The sequence below is a fragment of the Choloepus didactylus genome, chromosome 4, assembly GCF_015220235.1.
Source record: "Choloepus didactylus isolate mChoDid1 chromosome 4, mChoDid1.pri, whole genome shotgun sequence".
NCBI lineage: Eukaryota > Metazoa > Chordata > Mammalia > Pilosa > Megalonychidae > Choloepus > Choloepus didactylus.
This window is the reverse complement of record NC_051310.1, coordinates 130,493,030-130,506,068: the sequence shown is the minus strand read 5'-3', so window position 1 is coordinate 130,506,068 and position 13,039 is coordinate 130,493,030. Positions and strand designations below refer to the sequence as shown.

General features: G+C 38.0%; 1 protein-coding gene across 3 annotated transcripts in view; it reads left to right on the top strand.

Annotated features, from left to right (window-relative positions):
* Window positions 1–13,039, top strand: part of USP8 (ubiquitin specific peptidase 8) — a 118,308-nt gene that overhangs the window by 28,835 nt on the left and 76,434 nt on the right. For all 3 annotated transcript variants that reach the window (XM_037833996.1, XM_037833997.1, XM_037833998.1), the window contains exon 4: window positions 10,787–10,872. In XM_037833996.1, the coding sequence (XP_037689924.1) occupies window positions 10,787–10,872 (86 nt within the window). The remainder of the gene's footprint in view (window positions 1–10,786; window positions 10,873–13,039) is intronic.

Genomic DNA, 13,039 nt, shown 5'->3' with positions numbered 1-13,039 from the left:
GTTTCTTGGCCATTTGTATTTCCTCTTCAGAGAACTGTCTTTTCATATCTTTTGCCCATTTTATAATTGGGCTGTCTGTACTATTGTCATTGAGTTGTAGGATTTCTTTATATATACAAGATATCAGTCTTTTGTCAGATACATGGTTTCCAAAAATTTTTTCCCATTGAGTTGGCTGCCTCTTTACCTTTTTGAGAAATTCCTTTGAGGTGCAGAAACTTCTAAGCTTGAGGAGTTCCCATTTATCTATTTTCTCTTTTGTTGCTTGTGCTTTGGGTGTAAAGTCTAGGAAGTGGCCGCCTAATACAAGGTCTTGAAGATGTTTTCCTACATTATCTTCTAGGAGTTTTATGGTACTTTCTTTTATATTGAGATCTTTGGTCCATTTTGAGTTAATTTTTGTGTAGGGGGTGAGGTAGGGGTCCTCTTTCATTCTTTTGGATATGGATATCCAACTCTCCCAGCCCCATTTGTTGAAAAGACCATTATGACTCAGTTCAGTGACTTTGGGGGCCTTATCAAAGATCAGTCGGCCATAGATCTGAGGGTCTGTCTCTGAATTCTCAATTCGATTCCATTGATCTATATGTCTATCTTTGTGCCAGTACCATGCTGTTTTGGCAACTGTGGCTTTATAATAAGCTTCAAAGTCAGGGAGTGTAAGTCCTCCCACTTCGTTTTTCTTTTTTAGAGTGTCTTTAGCAATTCAAGGCATCTTCCCTTTCCAAATAAATTTGATAACTAGCTTTTCCAAGTCTGCAAAGTAGGTTGTTGGAATTTTGATTGGGATTGCATTGAATCTGTAGATGAGTTTGGGTAGAATTGACATCTTAATGACATTTAGCCTTCCTATCCATGAACATGGAATATTTTTCCATCTTTTAAGGTCCCCTTCTATTTCTTTTAGTAGAGTTATGTAGTTTTCTTTGTATAGGTCTTTTACATCTTTGGTTAAGTTTATTCCTAGGTACTTGATTTTTTTAGTTGCTATTGAAAATGGTATCTTTTTCTTGAGTGTCTCTTCAGTTTGTTCATTTCTAGCATATAGAAACATTACTGACTTATGTGCATTAATCTTGTATCCTGCTACTTTGCTAAATTTGTTTATTAGCTCTAGTAGCTGTATCGTTGATTTCTCAGGGTTTTCCAGATATAAGATCATATCATCTGCAAACAATGACAGTTTTACTTCTTCTTTTCCAATTTGGATGCCTTTTATTTCTTTGTCTTGCCGGATTGCCCTGGCTAGCACTTCCAGCACAATGTTGAATAACAGTGGTGACAGCGGGCATCCTTGTCTTGTTCCTGATCTTAGAGGGAAGGCTTTCAGTCTCTCACCATTGAGTACTGTGCTGGCTGTGGGTTTTTCATATATGCTCTTTATCATGTTGAGGAAGTTTCCTTCAATTCCTACCTTTTGAAGTGTTTTTATCAAAAAGTGATGTTGGATCTTCTTGACCAAAAGGGGGATGCAAAATGAGATGAAATAGTTTCAGTGGCTGAGAGATTCCAAATGGAGTCGAGAGGTCACTCTGGTGGACATTCTTATGCACTATATAGATAACACCTCTTAGGCTTTAATGTATTGGAATAGCTAGAAGTAAATACCTGAAACTACCAAACTCCAACCCAGCAGTCTGGACTCCTGAAGACAATTATATAATAATGTATGTGCCCATTTTATAATTGGGCTGTCTGTACTATTCTCATTGAGTTGTAGGATTTCTTTGTATATGCAAGATATCAGTCTTTTGTCAGATACATGGTTTCCAAAAATTTTTTCCCATTGAGTTGGCTGCCTCTTTACCTTTTTGAGAAATTCCTTTGAGGTGCAGAAACTTCGAAGCTTGAGGAGTTCCCATTTAACTATTTTCTCTTTTGTTGCTTGTGCTTTGGGTGTAAAGTCTAGGAAGTGGCCGCCTAATACAAGGTCTTGAAGATGTTTTCCTACATTATCTTCTAGGAGTTTTATGGTACTTTCTTTTATATTGAGATCTTTGGTCCATTTTGAGTTAATTTTTGTGTAGGGGATGAGGTAGGGGTCCTCTTTCATTCTTTTGGATATGGATATCCAACTCTCCCAGCCCCATTTGTTGAAAAGACCATTATGGCTCAGTTCAGTGACTTTGGGGGCCTTATCAAAGATCAGTCGGCCATAGATCTGAGGGTCTGTCTCTGAATTCTCAATTCGATTCCATTGATCTATATGTCTATCTTTGTGCCAGTACCATGCTGTTTTGGCAACTGTGGCTTTATAATAAGCTTCAAAGTCAGGGAGTGTAAGTCCTCCCACTTCGTTTTTCTTTTTTAGAGTGTCTTTAGCAATTCAAGGCATCTTCCCTTTCCAAATAAATTTGATAACTAGCTTTTCCAAGTCTGCAAAGTAGGTTATTGGAATTTTGATTGGGATTGCATTGAATCTGTAGATGAGTTTGGGTAGAATTGACATCTTAATGACATTTAGCCTTGCTATCCATGAACATGGAATATTTTTCCATCTTTTAAGGTCCCCTTCTATTTCTTTTAGTAGAGTTATGTGGTTTTCTTTGTATAGGTCTTTTACATCTTTGGTTAAGTTTATTCCTAGGTACTTGATTTTTTTAGTTGCTATTGAAAATGGTATCTTTTTCTTGAGTGTCTCTTCAGTTTGTTCATTTCTAGCATATAGAAACATTACTGACTTATGTGCATTAATCTTGTATCCCGCTACTATGCTAAATTTGTTCATTAGCTCTAGTAGCTGTATCGTTGATTTCTCAGGGTTTTCCAGATATAAGATCATATCATCTGCAAACAATGACAGTTTTACTTCTTCTTTTCCAATTTGGATGCCTTTTATTTCTTTGTCTTGCCGGATTGCCCTGGCTAGCACTTCCAGCACAATGTTGAATAACAGTGGTGACAGCGGGCATCCTTGTCTTGTTCCTGATCTTAGAGGGAAGGCTTTCAGTCTCTCACCATTGAGTACTGTGCTGGCTGTGGGTTTTTCATATATGCTCTTTATCATGTTGAGGAAGTTTCCTTCAATTCCTACCTTTTGAAGTGTTTTTATCAAAAAGGGATGTTGGATTTTGTCAAATGCTTTGTCAAAGGACAATAGTACAGTCGGCCCAGTTATAAAATGGGCAAAAGATATGAAAAGACAGTTCTCTGAAGAGGAAATACAAATGGCCAAGAAACACATGAAAAAATGTTCAGCTTCACTAGCTCTTAGAGAGATGCAAATTAAGACAACAATGAGATACCATCTAACACCGGTTAGAATGGCTGCCATTAAACAAACAGGAAACTACAAATGTTAGTGGGGATGTGGAGAAATTGGAACTCTTATTCATTGTTGGTGGGACTGTACAATGGTTCAGCCACTCTGGAAGTCAGTCTGGCAGTTCCTTAGAAAACTAGATATAGAGCTACCATTCGATCCAGCGATTGCACTTCTCGGTATATACCCAGAAGATCGGAAAGCAGTGACATGAACAGATATCTGCACGCCAATGTTCATAGCAGCATTATTCACAATTGCCAAGAGATGGAAACAACCCAAATGTCCTTCAACAGATGAGTGGATAAATAAAATGTGGTATATACACACGATGGAATACTACGCAGCAGTAAGAAGGAACGATCTGGTGAAACATATGACAACATGGATGATCCTTGAAGACATAATGCTGAGCGAAATAAGCCAGGCACAAAAAGAGAAATATTATATGCTACCACTAATGTGAACTTTGAAAAATGTAAAACAAATGGTTTATAATGTAGAATGTAGGGGAGCTAGCAGTAGAGAGCAATTAAGGAAGGAGGAACAATAATCCAAGAATAACAGATAAGCTAACGTTCTGGGGATGCCCAGAAATGACTATGGTCTGTTAATTTCTGATGGATATAGTAGGAACAAGTTCACAGAAATGTTGCTATATTATGTAACTTTCTTGGGGTAAAGTAGGAACATGTTGGAAGTTAAGCAGTTATCTTAGGTTAGTTGTCTTTTTCTTACCCCCTTGTTATGGTCTCTTTGAAATGTTCTTTTATTGTATGTTTGTTTTCTTTTTAACTTTTTTTTTCATACAGTTGATTTAAAAAAGAAGGGAAAGTTAAGAAAAAAAAAAAAAAAAGAAAAACAAGGAAAAAAAAAAAAAAGATGTAGTGCCCCCTTGAGGAGCCTGTGGAGAATGCAGGGGTATTCACCTACCCCACCTCCATGGTTGCTAACATGACCACAGACATAGGGGACTGGTGGTTTGATGGGTTGAGCCCTCTACCACAGGTTTTACCCTTGGGAAGACGGTTGCTGCGAAGGAGAGGCTAGGCCTCCCTGTGTTTGTGCCTGGGAGTCTCCTCCTGGGTGCCTCTTTGTTGCTCAGATGTGGCCCTCTCTCTCTGGCTGGGCCGGCTTGAGGGGTGAGATCACTGCCCTCCCCCCTACGTGGGATCGGACACACAGGGAAGTGAGTCTCCCTGGCAACATGGAGTATGACTCCCGGGGAGGAATGTAGACCCGGCTTCGTGGGACGGAGAACATCTTCTTGACCAGGGGGGGGATGTGAAAGGAAATGAAATAAGCTTCAGTGGCAGAGAGATTCCTGAACGGGCCGAGAGATCACTCTGGTGGGCACTCTTACGCACACTTTAGACAACCCTTTTTAGGTTCTAAAGAATTGGGGTAGCTGGTGGTGGATACCTGAAACTATCAAACTACAACCCAGAACCCATGAATCTCGAAGACAGTTGTATAAAGGTGTAGCTTATGAGGGGTGACAGTGAGATTGGGAAAGCCATAAGGACCAAACTCCACTTTGTCTAGTTTGTGGATGGATGTGTAGAAAAGTAGGGGAAGGAAACAAACAGACAAAGGTACCCAGTGTTCTTTTTTACTTCAATTGCTCTTTTTCACTCTAATTATTATTCTTGTTATTTTTGTGTGTGTGCTGATGAAGGTGTCAGGGATTGATTTGGGTGGTGAATGTACAACTATGTAATGGTACTGTAAACAATCGAAAGTACGATTTGTTTTGTATGACTGCGTGGTATGTGAATATATCTCAATAAAATGATGATTAAAAAAAAAAATAATGTAGGTGACAGTGTGATTGTGAAGACCTTGTGGATCACACCCGCTTTATCTAGTGTATGGATGAGTGGAGGAATGGGGATAAAAACTAAAGGACAAATGGGGTGGGATGGGGGGATGATTTGGGTGTTTTTTTTCACTTTTATTTTTTATTCTTGTTCTGGTTCTTTCTGATGTAAGGAAAATGTTCAGAGACAGAATGTGGTGATGAACACATAACTATGTTATCATACTGTGGACAGTGGATTATATATCATGGATGATTGTATGGTGTGTGAATGTATTTCAATAAAACTGAATTTAATAAAAAAAAAGAAATTAACAAAAAAAAAGGAATGTTGGATTTTGTCAAATGCTTTTTCAGCATCTATTGAGATGATCAATTGATTTTTCCCTTTTTACTTGTTAATGTGTTGTAATACATTGATTGATTTTCTTATGTGGAACCATCCTTGCATGCCTGGAATCAACCCCACTTAGTCATAGTGTATGATTTTTTTAATGTGTCTTTGGATTCGATTTGCAAGTATTTTGTTGAGGATTTTTGCATCTATATTCATTAGGGAGACTGGCCGGTAGTTTTCCTTTTTTGTAGCATCTTTGCCTGGTTTTGGTATTAGATTGATGTTAGCTTCATAAAATGAGTTAGATAGTGTTCCATTTTCTTCAATGTTTTGAAAGAGTTTGAGTAAGATTGGTGTCAGTTCTTTCTGGAAAGTTTGGTAGAATTCCCCTGTGAAGCCATCTGGCCCTGGGCATTTATTTGTGGGAAGATTTTTGATGACTGATTGGATCTCTTTGCTTGTGATGGGTTGGTTGAGGTCTTCTATTTCTTCTCTGGTCAGTCTAGGTTGTTCATATGTTTCCAGGAAATTGTCCATTTCCTCTACGTTATCCAGTTTGTTGCCATACAGTTGTTCATAGTATCCTCTTATAATTTTTTTAATTTCTTCAGGATCTGCAGTTATGTCACCTTTTTCATTCATTATTTTGTTTATACGGGTCTTCTCTCTTTTTGATTTTGTCAGTCTAGCTAGGGGCTTGTCGATCTTGTTGATCTTCTCAAAGAACCAACTTTTGGTGATATTTATCTTCTCTATTGTTTTTTTTGTTCTCTATGTCATTTGTTTCTGCTTTAATCCTTGTTATTTCTTTTCTTCAACTTGGTTTAGGATTGGTTTGCTGTTCATTTTCTAGCTTCTTCAGTTGATCCATTAGTTCTTTGATTTTGGCTCTTTCTTCCTTTTTAATATATGCGTTTAGTGCTATAAATTTCCCCCTCAGCACTGCTTTTGCTGCATCCCATAGGTTTTGGTATGTTGTGTTCTCATTTTCATTCGTCTCTATATATTTAGCAATTTCTCTTGCTATTTCTTCTTTAACCCACTGATTGTTTAGGAGTGTGTTGTTTAACCTCCAGGTATTTGTGAATTTTCTAAGTCTCTGATGGTTATTGACTTCTAATTGTATTCCATTGTGGTCAGAGAATGTGCTTTGAATAATTTCAGTCTTTTTAAATTTATTGAGGCTTGTTTTATGTCCCAGCATATGATCTATTCTGGAGAAAGTTCCGTGAGCACTAGAAAAGTATGTGTATCCTGGTGATTTGGGATGTAATGTCCTGTATATGTCTGTTAAATCTAATTCATTTATCAGATTGTTTAGGTTTTCAATTTCCTTATTGGTCCTCTGTCTGGTTGATCTATCTATAGGAGAGAGTGATGTGTTGAAGTCTCCCACAATTATTGTGGAAACGTCAATTGCTTCCTTTAGTTTTGCCAGTGTTTCTCTCGTGTATTTTGTGGCACCTTGATTGGGTGCATAGACATTTACGATTGTTATTTCTTCTTGCTGAATTTCCCCTTTTATTAGTATGTAGTGGCCTTCTTTGTCTCTCAAAACATCCCTGCATTTGAAGTCTATTTTATCTGAGATTAATATTGCTACACCTGCTTTCTTTTGGCTGTAGCTTGCATGAAATATTTTTTTCCATCCTTTCACTTTCAGTTTCTTTGTGTCCCTGTTTCTAAGATGAGTCTCTTGTATGCAACATACTGATGGTTCATTTTTTTCGATCCATTCTGCGAATCTATATCTTTTAATTGGGGAGTTTAATCCATTTACATTCAACGTTATAACCGTGAAGGCATTTCTTGAATCAACCATCTTATCCTTTGGTTTATGTTAGTCATATTTTTCCCCTCTCTCCATTAATATCCTTTATTGTACCCATACCGAATCTCTTTAGTACTGAACCTTTCTCCAAGTCTCTCTGTCCTTTCTTTGTTTCTCTGTCTGTAGGGCTCCCTTTAGTATCTCCAATAGGGCAGGTCTCTTGTTAGCAAATTCTCTCAGCATTTGTTTGTCTGTGAAAAATTTAAGCTCTCCCTCAAATTTGAAGGAGAGCTTTGCTGGATAAAGTATTCTTGGCTTGAAATTTTTCTCACTCAGAATTTTAAATATATCATGCCACTGCCTTCTCACCTCCATGGTGGCTGCTGAGTAGTCACTACTTAGTCTTATGCTGTTTCCTTTGTATGTGGTGAATTGCTTTTCTCTTGCCGCTTTCAGAACTTGTTCCTTCTCTTCTGTGTTTGACAGTGTGATTAATATATGTCTCGGAGTGGGTTTATTTGGATTTATTGTATTTGGAGTTCGCTGAGCATTTATGATTTGTGTATTTATGTTGTTTAGAAGATTTGGGAAGTTTTCCCCAACAATTTCTTTGAATACTCTTCCTAGACCTTTACCCTTTTCTTCCCCTTCTGGGACACCAATGAGTCTTATATTCGGACGTTTTATGTCGTGTATCATATTCCTTAGGTCCGTTTCGATTTTTTCAATTTTTTTCCCCATTCTTTCTTTTATGCTTTCATTTTCCATTCTGTCCTCTTCCAGGTCACTGATTCGTTGTTCAACTTCCTCTAGTCTTGTACTATGAGTGTCCAGAATCTTTTTAATTTGGTCAACAGTTTCTTTAATTTCCATAAGATCATCCATTTTTTTATTTAGTCTTGCAATGTCTTCTTTATGCTCTTCTAGGGTCTTCTTGATCTCCTTTGTATCCCGTACTATGGTCTCATTGTTCATCTTTAGTTCTTTGAGTAGCTGCTCTAGGTGCTGTGTCTCTTCTGATCTTTTGATTTGGGTGCTTGGGCTTGGGTTATCCATATCGTCTGGTTTTTTATATGCTTTATAATTTTCTGTTGTTTTTGGCCTCGTGGCATTTGCTGAACTTGATAGGGTTCTTTTAGGATTTGTAGACCAATTGAAGTCCTTATCTCTAATTTATCAGATCTACAGCTTCGTGGAGTACACGTTCTCTAACTAACCAGCAGGTGGCGTCCACGAGCCACCTGTTCTCCACAAGCCAGTTCTCCCCTGCTTAGCCTTTTTGGTGAGTGGGGGAGTGAGTCTTGTGGGGTCCAATTGGTGTACCAAGCTTGCGTGTGTAGTTGGTGTTGCCTGCCCTGTATATGGGGCGTGTTTCTGGGCAGTCAGGGAGGGGGGGTGGCCCTAACAATCAAATCTCCCTGGTGATCCTAGAGTTTTAAAGCTGCTGCAATAGTCTAATCCTTCAGTTCAGTCCTGCCACAGTTTGTCTCTGCCACTGACCCACAAGTCCTTGGTATTGGAGTATGACTCCTGAGACTTACAAGTGGGCCCCTCTTCCAGGCTGTGCACCCCGGGTCCTCTGTTGAGGGATGACTGTGCTATGTCACAGGTGAGTGCCGTCCCCCCAGGGCAGTTCTGGGCTGCTGGGCTGTGTAGGGAGGCTCCCAGTCTGCTGAAATGATGGCTGAATGGGGCTTTGTTAATTCACACTGCTCCACCTTCCCAACTCTGGGACAATCAGCTGAGGTTGCAGGGAAGGCTAATGTCCACGCCCAGTTTTGTGGTGTGTGCCTGTTATTTGAAGCATTTCCGTAGCACTGGGTTGTCTGGGGCAGCTCTGGGCTATGGGGCTGGCGATGGGCAGGGGTGTTTCCTGTCCACCAGGATGATGGCTGTGAGCGGACACCCCCCTTTTCTTGGGAAGTTGTGGTGTTTAGTGAATTTTCTCAGCCACTGGATTATTGCATTTTGTCTCAGAGCTCTCTTAGTTCTGCTCTTGACTTGACCTGCCCAAATTGCAAGTCTTTGTAGCTTTCTGTATTGGGCTTTTTAGAGTAATTGTTTTAGAAAAAGAAAAAAGGATTTAAAAAAAAAAAAAAAAGGGCCCTCCTCAGAGATCTAATGGGTTATTGAAATGCTAAGAGACAAAGCAACCAGGGCCATTAAGGAAAGGTCCACAGGGCAGAGAGATCAGCTTTTCTTTGGGATTTGCATATGCGCCTCAGGGCCTGAGCTCTGCCCTTCCCCTTTCTATGTTCACCAGAACTCCAAAAATCCTCCACTTTTATTTTGGAGTTTTTCGTGTTGTTTTTTTTCTATGCCTGTCTCCTCTCTGCTGGGCTGGCTGCTCTCAGATTCTCTGGTGTCTGGTCTCAGTCTATCTGTGGTTGGAGTTTGGATCAGTAGAATGAGTTTCCGATAAGGGCTGCCACTGCAGTTCTCCCTTCTCCTTCCCGGAGCTGACAGCCCCTCCTCCCACGGGACTGAGCCTGGCAGGGAGGGATGCGGGTCCCTGGCCACAAAAACTTACAGATTTCACTGATCTCAGCAGTTCCACGTTTTCATGAGTGTTGTATGAAGTATGCCCAAAGTCAGATTGCTCTGTGGTGTCCGGTCCACGCAGTTCCTGGCTTTCTACCTACTTTCCTGGAGGAGTAACTAAAACATACAGCTCACCAGTCCGCCATCTTGCCCCGCCTCCAACAGATTTGCTTTTGATGACGGCCTCTCGAAGAGCCAAACATGGGTACTTCTGGCCTCCCAGCACTTCTTTTTACAAATTTTGCTTACCACCATTTGTGATGATTGTACTGGTAGGCTTTATTTTCAGAGTCATGTTGACAAGTTCTGGCTTGTCATTGTAGCCAGTAATCATTTAGTTGAGTATCTTACATTACTGCAATGTTGAACCATCCCAGATTTGAAAATCTCTCTGATAGCAGGATCTAATGAGTTACTAACCTCGTGGATTAGTGGTTTTTTTAAAAACTTCATTATGCTTATTGGTGAATATGAACTAACAGTTTTGCTTTTTTTTTAAGGTAGATAATATTATTGATGAGTTATTTTCTATCTTTTGATTTTTAGTTATTCAAGTGGAAACTTGTTTTATGTATCAAAAGTCTTGACTCCATTTGGGAGGCTGGTAGCCGTTGTAAGTTTAAATCAAGTAAAATCCTATCCCGTTATCCATACACAATTTGCTTTACTGCTTCTGAATCTAGAGAAAAAAGAAAACTAGGGAACGTTTGTAATAGGAAAATATATTTTCCCCTTGAAAGCTTTGCTCTTTGGCACTTACTCATTAACAGTAAAAATAGTATTTACACTTCTTAAAGATGCCTTACAAATAAGTAAAATTTATTACCTAGTGGATTTTTTAGCATAATAATGGTATGAAGAGGTATTTTGGAGACATTTGGAGAATAAATTATGCATTTATATAGGTTAAATTTTTTAAAAATCCTTCATTCAATCATAATAATGTTTTCACTTGAACTTCTTTACATAAACACCATGATTTTAATGTTTTTAGCATTAGTGCTGTGTACACTGGCCATTACTAACAGTATGGGATGGTTTTTCCTATAATTTTAGGACGACTTTCCTGGAGTACTTGGACCTGCAAACATCAAAAAAGCTATTGAAGAAGCTGAAAGACTCTCTGAAAGCCTGAAACTCAGGTACAGACATTATGAAGTATTAAAAAGAATGTAAGTTTAAAAGATAAAAATAATTATTTAGGGTTCATCTGTTTATATCTGACTATACATATAATACCCCAATTCCTAGAAATAAGTCTTATGTTGGGTGGGACACAAAAATTAAAATCTTAGTATATCATCTATATCATGCACATGTATTACCATTAATATTATTTATTGAAATTTAAAAAGTGTTTAGAATGGTAGATTGCTAAGGTAAGCACTAGATATTAGATTAGATCTAAGGTCCAGTGTTCCATTTGTAAGTTTCTGACAGGATTCTTCATAAAAATTTAATTCCTCATATGCCCCATGTTGTACTGTGCTACTGGACACTGGTCTTATGGAAATGAAGTATTTGTTGTTAGTTTTGATCTTCCTATTTGCAGAACTGTCACAGCCCTAGGGGACTTTGCCAGTCAAAAGACCAAAGAAGACGCCAAGCATTGTCTGAAACATGAACCTTATTTGGGGCTTACTCATAGGGAGACAGAAATCAAATGGCTTTTTTCTTGCCAGGCAGTACCGCTTTCACAGGAAAGTTGGCTGTGTGATTAAAAGAGGACAGCAAGCCAGTTATAAGGGTTTAATACAAAGACATGCCTAAGGGTAGGAGAGCATCCTGTGACATGGGGGTGATGCAGGAAGGAAAGAATTATAGGAAGGGGCTTTAACCACAAGAGTGATAACACTTGGGGGCCAAGAAGCAGGTAGACTAGATTAACATTCTTGCTCTTTCCTGAGACCAAGAGTTTCTCACCTCCTGCTTACTTCCTGTTAAAAGTTACAATTTACCCTTTTTCTCTTTACTGGCTTAGAAAGGTGATAGGTTAAACATTAGCTGCCTAGGCCATACAGACTGCTGTGGCCAAGGTCTGCAGGCCTGTTTTGTTCAGGCCAGGGTCTGCCACAAGAGGTTATGTATATATATTAAAAACGTTTTTTTATTAGAGTAGTTGTACTGTTCAGAAAAAATTGTGCAAAAAGTACAAAGTTCCCAAATATTATTAACATTTTGCATTAGTGTGGTACCTTTGTAACAATTGATGAAACAAAACTATTATTGTACATAGTTTACACTAGAGTTCACTCTGTGTGTGGTAAAGTATATATGTTTTTTAAAACATCTGGTATTTGCCATGACTGGCTTACCAGGCTTATAAAATAAGTGCATATTTAAAACAGTGTTTCAATTTTCAATCATTAGTCATTCTGCACATAATAGGAGAAAAAGGGAAATATTTTCAGTTAAGTATTTTGTCTTCATTGTTTTTCGTATTGGATCAAGTAACTATTGTAGTTAAATAAATACATCATAGTCTCTACTTAGAAATGATCTTTTTCAACTAATGTATTCCCTTTTCCCTTCCATAAATTGCTAATCTTGGTGCTGTAATACATTAAGGTGGATCATATCATTTAAAATCACCATTCTCTTCCTTCTTTAGCTTGTTAATCATCTAAGTAGAAAAACATTTCTCCTAATCTTCGGGTTACCCATTATTACCTGTTTTCTCTTGGATTTGCCTAGTTTTTCCCTAGTCATACACCTACAATAATTCTTTATTCCTCTTAATTATCTTGTAGGCTTTAGATCCTTTCTCGTGCTTATATGACATCTGTACTTTTAAAATTCTGAGCTACTTTATAAGTGAATGAATCTTTATAGTTAATTACTTTTTTATAGTTAATTTCTTTTTAAATAAGAATGTTATTGAGATATAATTCACATACAATTCATCAATCTAAGATGTATGTTTATATTATATATATAATTCAGTGGTTTTAGTATATTCACAGAGTTGTGTAATCATCACCACAATCACTTATATAACGTTTTTGTCTTCCCAAAAAGAAACCCTGTACCATTAGCAGTCACTCTATATTTTCTCCAACCTTCCCCTCTCCCAGCTCCAGGCAACTATAATATAAATATATTATATTATAAATATTCATATGAATGGGTTTATATAATATGTTGTCTTTTTGTGACTTGACTTCCTTCACTCAGCATAACATTTTCAAGGTTCAACCATGTTGTAGCATGTATCAGTACTTCATTCCATTTTATTGCCAAATAATATTCCATTGTATGGATATAGTTATTTTTATAAAAATGAGATTTATAAAATATGAAACTTTAATA